Below are 12,030 nucleotides of genomic sequence, written 5' to 3'. Positions count from 1 at the left end.
ACGATTCGGAAAATATCAACCTTATGGAGGTAGGTAGTGAGAGATATAAAACCCTATCCTATGAAACAGCATCTTGATTTCCTTGCACAAAAACACATTGGAAAATGTCAAGGCTGCCCAACCTGACACATGTTAACAGAGAGGGTGAACAAAAGGCATTGTGGAATAGAAGGGGAAGAAAAACCCACATCTGTGTTAGATGGAGAAAAAAACAGAGCAGAAAAAAAAAACAGAAAAAGAAACAGATTTCAAAGCCCCCACAGCACATGGAGACAGGAAGTGAAAAGGAAGAGGTTTTGACAGGGTGTCCTTGTGGGGGTTGCTGTCTGAGCACAGGGCTGAGGATGGAGGTGTGTGCGTGTGTAACCCATATGGATGTCTATATATGTGTTTTGTGTGCTTACAAATGTGTGTGTGTTAAGTTGACAGGGGTTGCTGAGGAAAGGCCCATAGCTCCAGAGGTGGCAGACATCCAGCGGTCTGTCAGTCTGCTGTGTGGGAGATGACAGCTATTTGAATAGGAAAGTGTACGCAACACAGCAGTCGATGAGGGGGCGCTGTGATGGGGGGGCAGTGCTGCTTCCTTCTGACTAATGCTGGACTATTTTAAAAATGACAGGGCTAAATTAGCTGCTGCATTACAGAACCAGCAATATCAGCCGCCATAATAACAGGCAGGTAGGAAGCGCTGCCGCCACTCAGGGCCCTGATGAGAACTGATTTCCTTTATCACCCTGTCTCGATTTCCGAGGCTCTCACTCTCGCCTTTTTCTTCCACAGTAACACATCTAACACATACACTCAAAAGTGGTCAACCATCCTGACCTACAATCAGTCTATTAGGCGGCATTATGTGGGTTAAGCCGGCATCTTTCTCTCTGCCTGTCTAGTAATTGGTCCTTAAGGAGAGAGTGTTCTGGATATCACTGCTGTGGCTGCGACGGTCCAAGGGAACACGGGTGACTAACATTAATTTCCACTTGGGGTGCTGGAGAGCATGGCAGGTTAACTAGGCGCCTTTTAATAATGATCCCATTATGGAGCAGCAGATGACTTCACAAAAACAGATGACAGTGCACTGGCACATCTCTGCGGAGTTTTCACCGCCGCTGCAGCACACAATAACTCCAGTGCGTTTGCGCTCGATGTTGATTTCTCGGATGCATTTTCTATTTCTCCTCGCTCTGTTCCTCTCTCCCTCTCTTCCTATAAGCTTATCCACCCTTGATACATAGCCAATACATACACCTGTTTATCTTCCGGACAGCCAGTCAACCAGTCACAGGGGCCCTCTCTGCAAACCCCTGTAATTGGAAGCAGACACGCTGATGATAATAAAAAGGCTGTGTGTGTGCACGTGCGTGCATGTGTGTGTGTGTGTGCGCACCATAAGTAGTGTGTCTACTGATTTAGGCAGGGTGTTGTGCAAGGGCGAAAACTGTTATTGTAAATGTGGAGGAGGTGTTATCCCCCTGCAAGTAAATGTGTTTTTTGAAATCGGCAGACAATGGTAAGGTCATTTAATATGCTGGCTAGCTTTCTGGCAAGTTAGCGTGCTTCAGTAAGGCCGATAAACTGCAATGTGAATTGTGCCACTAAGCAACAGCACCAAATTGAATTGGACTAGACTGAGCAGAGTCTGATTGAAGAAGTTTTTGACTCAGCATACATTTAAGCACAATCCCGATTAAAGCAAAAACAGTTGGGATCTGCGTAAAACGAAATTAAACACATAATGTGATTATTTTCTAATCCTTTTGGACGCACACTCAACTTAATTGACTTGTGTAAATATATGCTTACTCTAAATGTAATGGTAGCAATATGTTTCAAACAAGTTGGGAAAAAGACTGGGAAAGACTTGGATTGCTTAAAAAAAAAAAGCACCTGTTCGGAACATTCCACAGGTACACAGGTTAAGTGGCAAAAGGTGATCATATCATGATTTTGTATGAATGTTTCCATTCTGTCTCTATCCACGTTTTACAGAACATCCAAACTTTATGGAAGTCAGGGATGTAGTTTGTGACTCACTGTATCTAAACTATGAATAAGTTCAACGTGAGTTTTTACAAGAAAGCACATAGAAACAATAGACAGATATGTACATATAAAGGGAAGTTCAGAGGCTTATGGGAGCCATTCAGTCAAGCTGCTCCTTCTGTCTGTCTGCTTCCTGGTTAATTAGCCCGTCACCGTGATAACACGCGAGCGTCAGCGCTTCCAGCGTTGATTTACGGCAGCGTGGAGGGAGAAGCATTGCAGAGCCTCTGAGCCAGACTCAGACCAAGCGAGAGAATGAGACAGTGAGAGTTGTTATTAATGAGGTCGCTATAATGTGAATTAATGTGCGAGTGCACAACAGTCTTTAAAGGTTAGACTGTTGCCGGTGCGGAGGGGAGAAGAAGGAAGGGAAAATCTTTAAAGGTCAGTCTGTGTGCTCTGCCCGGGCCTGTTGAGTGTTTATTACTGCTCTCATTGATTTAGTGATGATGGTGACCAAGGTGAAAATGATGATGAAGGCAAAGATGCTGATGATAACTTCATAAAATGGATGGAGCTCATCTAAGGTCTGTATAACTCGTTTAGGATCTTATAGCAGCATAATTAAGACACTGGTAAACATCTTCCCACACGTGGCCACTGTGGGATCGACCCTGTGAGTCCACTATTATAAAACAAGGAAATATCAGAAGAATTAACAGAAATGGCTCCAGCTTTATGCTCACATGATTTAACAGTACATATACATGCACACCCTTTATTCATCAACACTGACCGATCCATGTACACTGGAAACAGACTTACGAGAGCTTTCCAGGAGCATTCTGGGCAGGTGACAGTCTCTGTACAGCAGCATTCGCAGTAGCAACCTGGGATTGCGTCCTGGGTCAGAGGTCAGCAGCCTTAGCTGACATGCAGAGGCCGCCTGGCCCATAAGGCCATCTCTGAGAGCGGAAAGAGGCAAAACAAAGTTGACAGTTCTGCAGTGTCAGGTGAGTGTACAGATAGCAGTCCATTTAGCGGGAGACAACTAAGGAGGGAAAAGCTTCACAACTGAAAGACAAAGACTGAAATCACAGTTGTCTTGGATGACAATCTCGGGGAAAATAATGTTTATGCTACAGTGGTAACTTCCTTCAGTGTCACTCACTCCTGATATGAGCTTAGTCTGCAAATGCCTTCACTCTCACTTACTTATAGTGTGCACCGGGAAGGAATTAGCTCTAATCTTGGCCAGCTAAAACCAAATTAACATTTGGGAGACAGCCAAATACATGAATATACAGCAGTACCCCCCTCCTACATCTTTTGTATAACCAAGAGGCTGCAGCCAGCTGTGGGTAATGAGCCGTATCCTTGGTGCGTGCGCATGGAAGTGTTTGTGTGCGTGTGTGTGTGTGTGTGTGTGTGTGTGTGTGTGTGTGCACCCTTCAGAGCCTATGCTTGTGGTTATGTGTGTGTGCAAGTGTGAGAGCCTGCTGACATGTGTGTGCCCGCATGTTACTTTATACATCTCAATAAAATCTAATGGACGGAATGGACAGAGTTTGTCTGAAGAGTGCAGAGGAGGGAGGGAGTGCAGGGGGTGTCTGCCCTGAAATTAACCATTCTATTTGAGCCAGAAAGCTGGAGCAGGGTGCACCCTGCTGCTTGACTGAGGAAAACTATGCCTCAATCTGACAGTGCAATTTATGAAGTCACTAGGACCGCAAATCCAGAAGAAATCCTCTTTTAAGTGCTCTGATAAATCTATCCGGCTACAGCCCAGGGTCAGCTTACGGAACCAAGACACTCACACATACACACATGCACACGCTCACAAACACACACACACGCACACACACACAAGGCAAGAGGAAAGCAGAGCATGAATGTGTGCAAAGAAACACACATGAGGCAAGAAAACATAACTTCAGATGCTTTCTTTATGGCCTGTTATGCTGGAAGATTTATTTATGTCCTTTTTGATTTTATTATTGTTTTATTTAATAACCATAACAATGGTTTTCATTTTTACGGTTGCCGAGAGATCTGTCCACAGAGGCCGGGGTCCTGGATGAGGACCTGTGGATCTGGCCCCAGGCCACTGGCAGGCCCCCTGGCGCCCTCGCATGCAGGCAGGAGGTGGGAGCAAAGAAATAAAGAGGTCATAAAAATAAACTAATTTCAGCTCTCCGATACTTAGGAGCAGGAAAGCGGGGGTTAGTTTGATTTGTGCTCCATCAGCACGCAATGACATCACCTCTGGCAGTGAGAGAGATGAGAGGGGAGGAGGGTGGAGTCAAGGGTGAGGGTATGGGAGGGGGTGAGTGATTGACTGCACCGTGGAGGTCACAATAGTAACCGGACACACATGTACACACTTGTATGCACGCATGTACATTTTAACCCATACACAAGCACATACACATTGCAGTGAACTCTGTTGACGCCTCATGTGTAAAGCCCTCAGCAACCATCAACATAAACAAAATCAGTGTCAGCCGCAACGGTAGTTTATTTTCTACTTTTTTTCTTTCTCAGTTTGCATCTGTGTTATATTACCACGGCAACTCAGGCTTGAAGCCCTGAGCAACGGGTAAGTCTGCTTATACATCCACACATACAGTATGCGGCTATAACTCTACACACACACATATGGTTCACTATACAGTGGGTGGAGGTGTGTGTGATGGCTTAGCATACCAGAGCGTGCGTGAATGTGAGCTTGTGTGAGTATGTATTTTACATACCGTAGGACCTGCTCTGAAAAGAGGTCAGGGTTCATAGCATTTAGCCAGTGGACAGCAGGGCCGTCAGACTCATGTGTCGCAGACTCTTTGACCTGATCAACCGTAAATATCCTGGAGAAAAGAGAGATCACACATGGCATAGAATTTCGATCATACATCTGCAGCTTACAAAAAGTATATTGGTTGGTGGTCATATTTCTTCAGGTAGTGATATAATAAAGCCAGCCCATCCTCAGTAGAAGGTCACTATGACACAAATGTACATTTCTTGTTTGGCGGTGACCTCTCGTGGCCATAGTGTTTATTACAAGAGCAAAGGAGGAAGTCAGGTAAAGAACTATACAAAGTGACGTTGCGCACATAGGGAAGAGGCTGGGGATGGACGCTTGGGTCAAGTACAGGACTTCAAACCTGTTCGTGTCTAGTGTGAAATTAAAAGTCAATGGTTTGTTAATGTAACTTGCTAGTGTAATAAAGTAATGTTGCATATATAACATACTTTAAGTTTCAGTTTAAACCTCTGATTATTAGCTTTGTATGAAAAGAAAGAAAGTGTTTGTGTGCTGAGGTCACAATTTGCTTTCACCCAAGGTCAAATCAAAAACATAGTGAGCATACCAACCTATAGAGCAAAGACAAGGGTGCTGTGACAATGACGAGGACTGTCAGGAGCTGCTCACACAGGCTGTGAATTTGGTACAGCCAGTCTGATCCGCCCGCTGTGATGACGATTGCTGAATAAGGACTGGAGCGCACCAATGCCTCAGGACTTTGACAAACACTCCACATGAGCTGCTCCACATACAGCAACACTGCTGTAATGTCACACCTTTGGACAAGGAGCAAGAAAAAACAGAAAAAGGCTGAATTCACAGATCAAAACAGAAAAGATGAATTGTGAGATGATATGCGAGAACACACAAAGAGAAAGAAAGAGAAAGACACATCAAGGAACATCCCTGTCTCCAAACCATTACATCATGACATAACAGGCTCATTGTGCAGCCAGTCAGATAACAGAACCTCCTGGTGATTTTACTGCTGGAGAGTTAAGAGTACTTCAGGCTTTGGATTTCACTATAAAAGTCATTGCTTTTAAATTTAAACGCCCCTAAATCTGTTTCCTCAATTGGTTCGGAAGAGCTGCTCATCATCTCTCATCTCCTCATCCCTGCTCTTCCCGTGGCCGATATCCCTATTAGATACACACAGGAGTGGACCGATACAGGAGAGGTGAGGCAGCATAACAGCACCCATGTGAGTGCTGCACACATAGGAAACTTTGAAAAGCCATCTGTTTAGGCTAGCCTTTCACTTTAAAACTGTCGCTCCAGAAACACAAGCATCTCCAGGCAACATAAACCAGGGCTTAGCGCTGACATCCTGCAGTGCTACACATGTACAATGCACTTTGTCTTTGTCACTCTTTCATCGTCTAACTGTGTGTCACAGGTTAACCTGTTCATTGTCATCATTCAGCTATTAGGAAGAAAAGAGGATGGAAAAGGATGACCCCTGAACCTGTGCAGAGTGTTCTGATGACTAACACCATGATCAAGACCTCCACCATCAGGCCCAAAGGAGCTGAGTGAAATTGGGCCAACAGTGAGAGAGCTGAAACAATTAAGGGCTTTTTCTAGGTGTAATTTAGGATGTATAGCCAAGCATGCAGTGTATAGTAAGGTCTGCATTCATGGAGGCTATACAAATACATGTGAGGAAAGTCATGGGAGAATTATGCAGTTAGGAACATGAAGGCCTAATCACTCACAGGAGGTATACACATAATGCAAAGCCACTGACATCAGGGAAACCACAATGTTTAAAGTTAATTCTTATGCCTGGAAAAAGCTGCTAAGAAAACAACTCCCAACCTTAGCTTTTAAAGAAACTGTGAGAAAAAACGGGGCTGTGTATGCAGTAGAAACACACAAATACTTTTTAAATTGGTGACCAGAGAAAAAAGAGCAAAAGTTCTATGGTTGCGCTTTTTGCTCATGAGGTAGAACTAGGTAAGACAAGATGGGCTTAAAGCGCTTCCTAAAAATGGAAATTGGTCTCCAAATTTTAACTGTTGATAACGATCATGTGATATGATCAAAAGGTCCATAAAAGCTTCTAAATGAACGGGTTGATATGTGATTGACACTTGGCACGCATATTTCCCAGAAAGTCCATTAAGGAACTGTTTATAGAGAAAACTAGAGATCATCTTGGAATGGGATCAAATTAACCCTCCTATCTCCCAAGTTCTGGTGCCCTTGATCAACCACACCCATCTTTAAACTCCGCCTTCGTTTTGATCTCAACTACCCATGCGTGAAGTTTTGTCTTGCACAGTTGTGGTGCAATCATGCTGACAAAAATATGTCCACAGACATATTGGGCCATTTGACACTGGTCATCAAGCTGGTTATAACCAGACAAGAATTTCTGTTTTGTCTTGCCGATGAATTAGATATTCTGAAAGCAAAGTTCATTACATTAATGCAGAAACACTGTAATTGCAACTCATTTACAGCACTGATCAGAACAGAACAACATAACCAGATCTATTAAAGGGACAGTTTCCACAGTAGAAGAAGCAAACAAAAAAATCTGATGGTTGGATGTCACATTAGTGTCACATTAATACATCAAGTGTATAAACAATGGACAAGAGCACAAATTGCAGTGATAGATGATTTTGTATGTAGTCATATTACTAGGATAATTCATATGACAGAGAGGGACAAGATTTCTGAGGTGAATTTTTTTTTTTAAGGCCACTGTTGTGCATGATAGAGTACCTGATTTGCAGGTGTCTTTTGTACGAAGGACGGGCCCATGCATATCTTCGCACCAACAGCTGTAATGTCTCTGACAGCACCTGGCCGAGCACCTCCTTGGCCAAGTCTGGTGGAAGGACCGCCCACAGGTCGCTACGGAGCCCACACAGGAAGTAGAACCACATCTGCACCGAGAAGGAACAGCGCTCGCCCTGTGGAAGAAAGTGGTGGAAGGAAGTGGAGGGGGTTTGCAGATGAAGATATATTGTGATATGGATATTGACAGTGGCGCAAAAACAGAGAAAGAGGTAAAAATAGAGGGAGAGAAAGAGAGAGCGAGGGAGAGAGAGAAAACATGAAAGAGAGAGACAGAGACAGAGGCAGGTCTGTCAACGCCGCGATGTCTCAGTGGTCACGCCACCTGCACTCTGCACCTGGGTTTCTTCCCCCCGCTGGGACTTTAGACTGCTTTAAAGTCCTGAACTGGAGAACACATCACAACAGACACACACCTGCACACACACTTACACGCTCGCACGTACAGAGGAGAGAAGGAGAGACGGGGAGAACGTCTCTGAGGAAAGTGAGCCAAGACAAGTGAGTGTGAGAGGAAAGAAAGACAGACAGAGTTGACAGAGAAAAGGAGACTAGTATCCTGGCATCCTGCAGTACTGTTGGAAAGGACATGGAAGAATTAATTCATTAAACCTGTCTCTTCTTCGAATTTCTCATGTTTAACCTCCAATAATAAACAGCTCCAGTATCTGTGTGTGTGTGTGTGGCAGAGATACTGACACATCCAAGACTCCGCAAACTTCCTGCTGTCTTCCACTCATCATGCCCCCGAGTCTCCTTTCATTTTCCTCCCACTTCACCTCATCCATCTAGTATTTTACTTCTCTCCTTCCTCTCCCTTCCTCTCCTCCCTGGAGCCAGTCATTTAGGGATCTGTGGTTGATGGGGAGCGTGACCGAGCTCTATGTCCGGGATTAGCCCGCCATCCTCCGCCTGTGGACTCAGCGGAGCGCACGCAGACACAGACGTTGGATCCGCACCAAGAGCAGCCATAGCTACATGTGTGGTTGGACTGTTTTATCCGTTTGTTCGAGTCAAGCTTTATTTAACTAGCCAGGTCAACTATGAACTGATTCCCATTAGAGATCACAGCGTGGCAACAGCGAAGAATCTGGGATGGGGAACTGTGGATGGAGCAAACGTGGAAACTCATAACGCCTGTTTTTTTTCTAAATGATCTGGCTCTGAAGGCTTAATCCTGACAAGAAAGGTAGCCAGGGTCACACTCTAAACTTTCTTTGATCGCTATGACTGACCTCATGTGCTGTTATTAAATATTTCTCTGCCAACGACTGTTCATGTGTCAAAATCAATGTAAAATAAAGAAGAGGGAGCAAAAGCCAAGCTGGAGAAGGGTCTCTTTGGAGGTGCACTGAGCTGTGAAAGAGCCAAGACACAGGCACACTGGGGATCCAGGAGATAAAAACCTTACACATATGCAACAGACATGGAAATATAGATGCATACATACACACAAAATGAAACGCACATCCGGAGATGCTGCTGCACACCCACACGTGCATTCATCTGCACAGATGCACACAGGCATGCTTGAACAAAAGCACACACCTGCGCACAGCAGGTCTGTCTGACACCAGTGACCCAGGGAAGGAGGGAGGAACAAAGAGAAAAAAAGGCAAAAGCAAAGTAAAGTAAGAAGGAGAGGGGAGGTTTAGATTGGTTTAAGGGCATAAAGGTAGGGGAGTTTCAGGGGCCCTATGCTGTTTCCAGACAGTCCCAGTGTAGACTGCAGACTTCAGACAGCTGAATCCCAGGAGCCCCCGGGGCAGCATGGAAGCCACAGATGTTCTCAGGGAGCTCAGAGTAGAAGGCTCGGGTAGAAGAGGGAGAGTGGGAGGTAAAGGTGTATTGTGGGAATGAAAAGAAGAAGCGAGAAAGCTCCAGAGTATAATTCCTAGAGTTCCTCAAAATCTACAGAAAAAGCCTGCTAAGGCACGTGGCATTTGAATTTCCACTTTTTACAGTGAAATACTGGCAATATTGGACATGTTTTATGTGTAACTGTCTTTGATTTGTGTCTAAATAAATACTAATAAAACTAATAACCCTCAAATTGATTAAAAAAATATGTATTTTATCGTTTAAGTGTTTAGCATGGCGTGGCTAATTGGTTTTCCAAGGTGTCTTTGGGGAAAAAGAGAAAGAAGAGAAATTCAACCACGTATATTTCAGTGAGAATGTGAGGACACCTTACCTCGTAGAAAGGTTTGGGGTCAGCCCAGTGGTGACTCTCGGCATCCTGAAGAATGCAGGTGGAACAAACCTGGATACAGTAGCTGGTCAGCTGGTCTCTCAAGGCCTCCACTGTCTCGTGGCACTTCTGGATAGGCAGCAGGGTAAGAGGTCTGGGCACAGAGGAAGGAAACAAACAGTTTAAAGGTAATAACAGAAAACACACATGGTTCTAGAAGAAAAAAGCAAGGGAACACGGGGACGAAGTGACCAAGAGGGCACAATCCTGTAACGTAGACGCATATTTGACCACTGTACTTTCAGGGAGCTATCAAACAAACATGAGCTGAAATGATTAGATGAAAGAACTGATGATTTATTCCGAAAGTTCAGCGTGACATTTCATATCCTTTAAAATCTGCCTGCCTTGATACTTTCCAGAGAGAGGCAAGAGTTTAACAGGGGTGCATGAGGCTTTAAGCCAGGGGGACTGGATGGCGTAGAGGGAGGAAAGTGCTTTATGACCGGAGGGGGCACAGTGCAAGTGCAGGTGGTGGGGTGCACAGGGCCAGAGGTGGGACAACGGGAGCTCTGAGGGCACCAGCACTGCCTTTAGAGGGGATCTGTGGAGAGCAGAGGTTAAGGGGTTATTATGGGGCATAAAAACTCACCAGATGTAGACACAATATGGGTGTCATTACCTCCTGTCAATCATTTCTGCTCATTTTCTTTTCTTTTTTTTTTTTTAACTCTCTGGTCCTCTGCTCTTAATCTCAAATGTACAATTTAAATCAAATTTAACGTGTTTTAAAGTAGTTTTCTGACTGTATGCAGGCAGGTCTATCCTGCCTTATCTTTACTTAATAAACATCTACATTATTTATAATTAGGACGGGACTCAAAAATCCTGACAGTAAACACAAGGCAGCTGGAGTGAGCTGTGATCCACTGATTCAGCCTGCGGTGCAATTATTTGTAGTGCAATTCATTTGATCTTTTATCCGTTGAGCAGCTGCCTGATTAGGCTATTGTTGATAAATTTAAAAGTGGTTTTGAAAAGACTGAGGGATGTTGAAGACGAGGATCAACGTCGAAAACAAGGCAAGGCCTGGGTGGTGGGGTACGGGAATGTGGCAGCTGCGAGCGGGTTCGGGTTTCGACATCTGTAATGGGTGCTGCCGTCTTCTCAGTAACATTAAAAAGTTGGCCGCTGCTGAAGTTTTGTTGCCTGCCTGATCATTTTCACAAAGCCTGATGCCATCTGTGGGATTTTACACCGTTGTTGAATTGTTATTTTAACGGTCACAGTATACGTATGGTTGCTGGGATTATAGAACAAAGTACTGCAATGTATACAGTACTCAGTGCAGCCAAGATGAAATCAATAAGAAACAAGCATTTCTGTCTTTCATCCAATAGATGCTGGAATGAGAGGATTGACAGATTGATGGATTTACACACTAAGATATAGTGAAACACACGGACATACATGCTAAAGCAGCCAATAAACTACAACACACACTCTCTCCTTACACTTTAGCTGCAGTAGCATTTGAATCTTTCAGCCTGCCACGGTAGTGCTCCAGTCGCTGGAGCACGTATATGCAAGTGGCCAGCAGAGCGGGCAGGTTCTTCAGGGGTGCAGAGGTTGGTACCTCCAGGGCCCTCTCCTGCAACCTGTCCAGCACAGCAAACGCTGCCCTGCCACATGCCTCCACAAAGCTCGATCGCACCTCCAGTAGAGAGCTTTCCCTGCAGGCTGCTGCCAAGGGAAGTAAAGCATCCAGCTCCATCACGATTGCTCCGCAGAACTGAGGGGGAGAGGGAAGGCAAAGAAGAGACAAGATGATCTCAATAACAGAGGGAAAATCTGTCAGTGAGAGAAAAAACAGGAAAAAAAAAAAACATCAGAAAGAGACCTCATTAGATATAAATAATGGAACGTTTGCGAGGAGTCATCAGAATGACAACGATTCAGCGTTACACATGCATTTTTTTTGTACAAGCTGAAGAGCAAACATCAGTGCAAATGTAGAATACAGATGTCTAAAGACATGCCCTCCGCATAAACTCTGCTGCTGAACATGCATAATTGGTATCAGGTCAAATAAAACCTTCACTTCTGGAGATACATCGGCACTCGTCTGATCTTATAACTGCATGCATCATGTTAACCACATTCAAGCAAAAGTGTTACAGTACATACAGTAACGGAGAGGTGGGGGAGTCAGGCATGCTGAGAGGAAAGAAAAAGAGGA

The 12,030-nt window shown here is 44.6% G+C and overlaps 1 protein-coding gene across 10 annotated transcripts in view; it reads right to left on the bottom strand.

Annotated features, from left to right (window-relative positions):
• kiaa0825 (KIAA0825 ortholog) overlaps nucleotides 1-12,030 on the bottom strand; it is a 128,616-nt gene that overhangs the window by 81,928 nt on the left and 34,658 nt on the right. For all 10 annotated transcript variants that reach the window (XM_037097174.1, XM_037097173.1, XM_037097182.1 and 7 more), the window contains exons 10-15: nucleotides 11,306-11,583; nucleotides 9,795-9,945; nucleotides 7,526-7,716; nucleotides 5,359-5,565; nucleotides 4,737-4,847; nucleotides 2,809-2,948 (exon numbers count right to left, since the gene is read on the bottom strand). In XM_037097174.1, coding sequence (XP_036953069.1) covers nucleotides 2,809-2,948; nucleotides 4,737-4,847; nucleotides 5,359-5,565; nucleotides 7,526-7,716; nucleotides 9,795-9,945; nucleotides 11,306-11,583 — 1,078 coding nt within the window. The remainder of the gene's footprint in view (nucleotides 1-2,808; nucleotides 2,949-4,736; nucleotides 4,848-5,358; nucleotides 5,566-7,525; nucleotides 7,717-9,794; nucleotides 9,946-11,305; nucleotides 11,584-12,030) is intronic.

This window comes from Acanthopagrus latus, chromosome 5 (assembly GCF_904848185.1).
Source record: "Acanthopagrus latus isolate v.2019 chromosome 5, fAcaLat1.1, whole genome shotgun sequence".
NCBI lineage: Eukaryota > Metazoa > Chordata > Actinopteri > Spariformes > Sparidae > Acanthopagrus > Acanthopagrus latus.
Note: the sequence above shows the minus strand (reverse complement) of the source record. Positions and strands in the feature narration are given on the sequence as shown.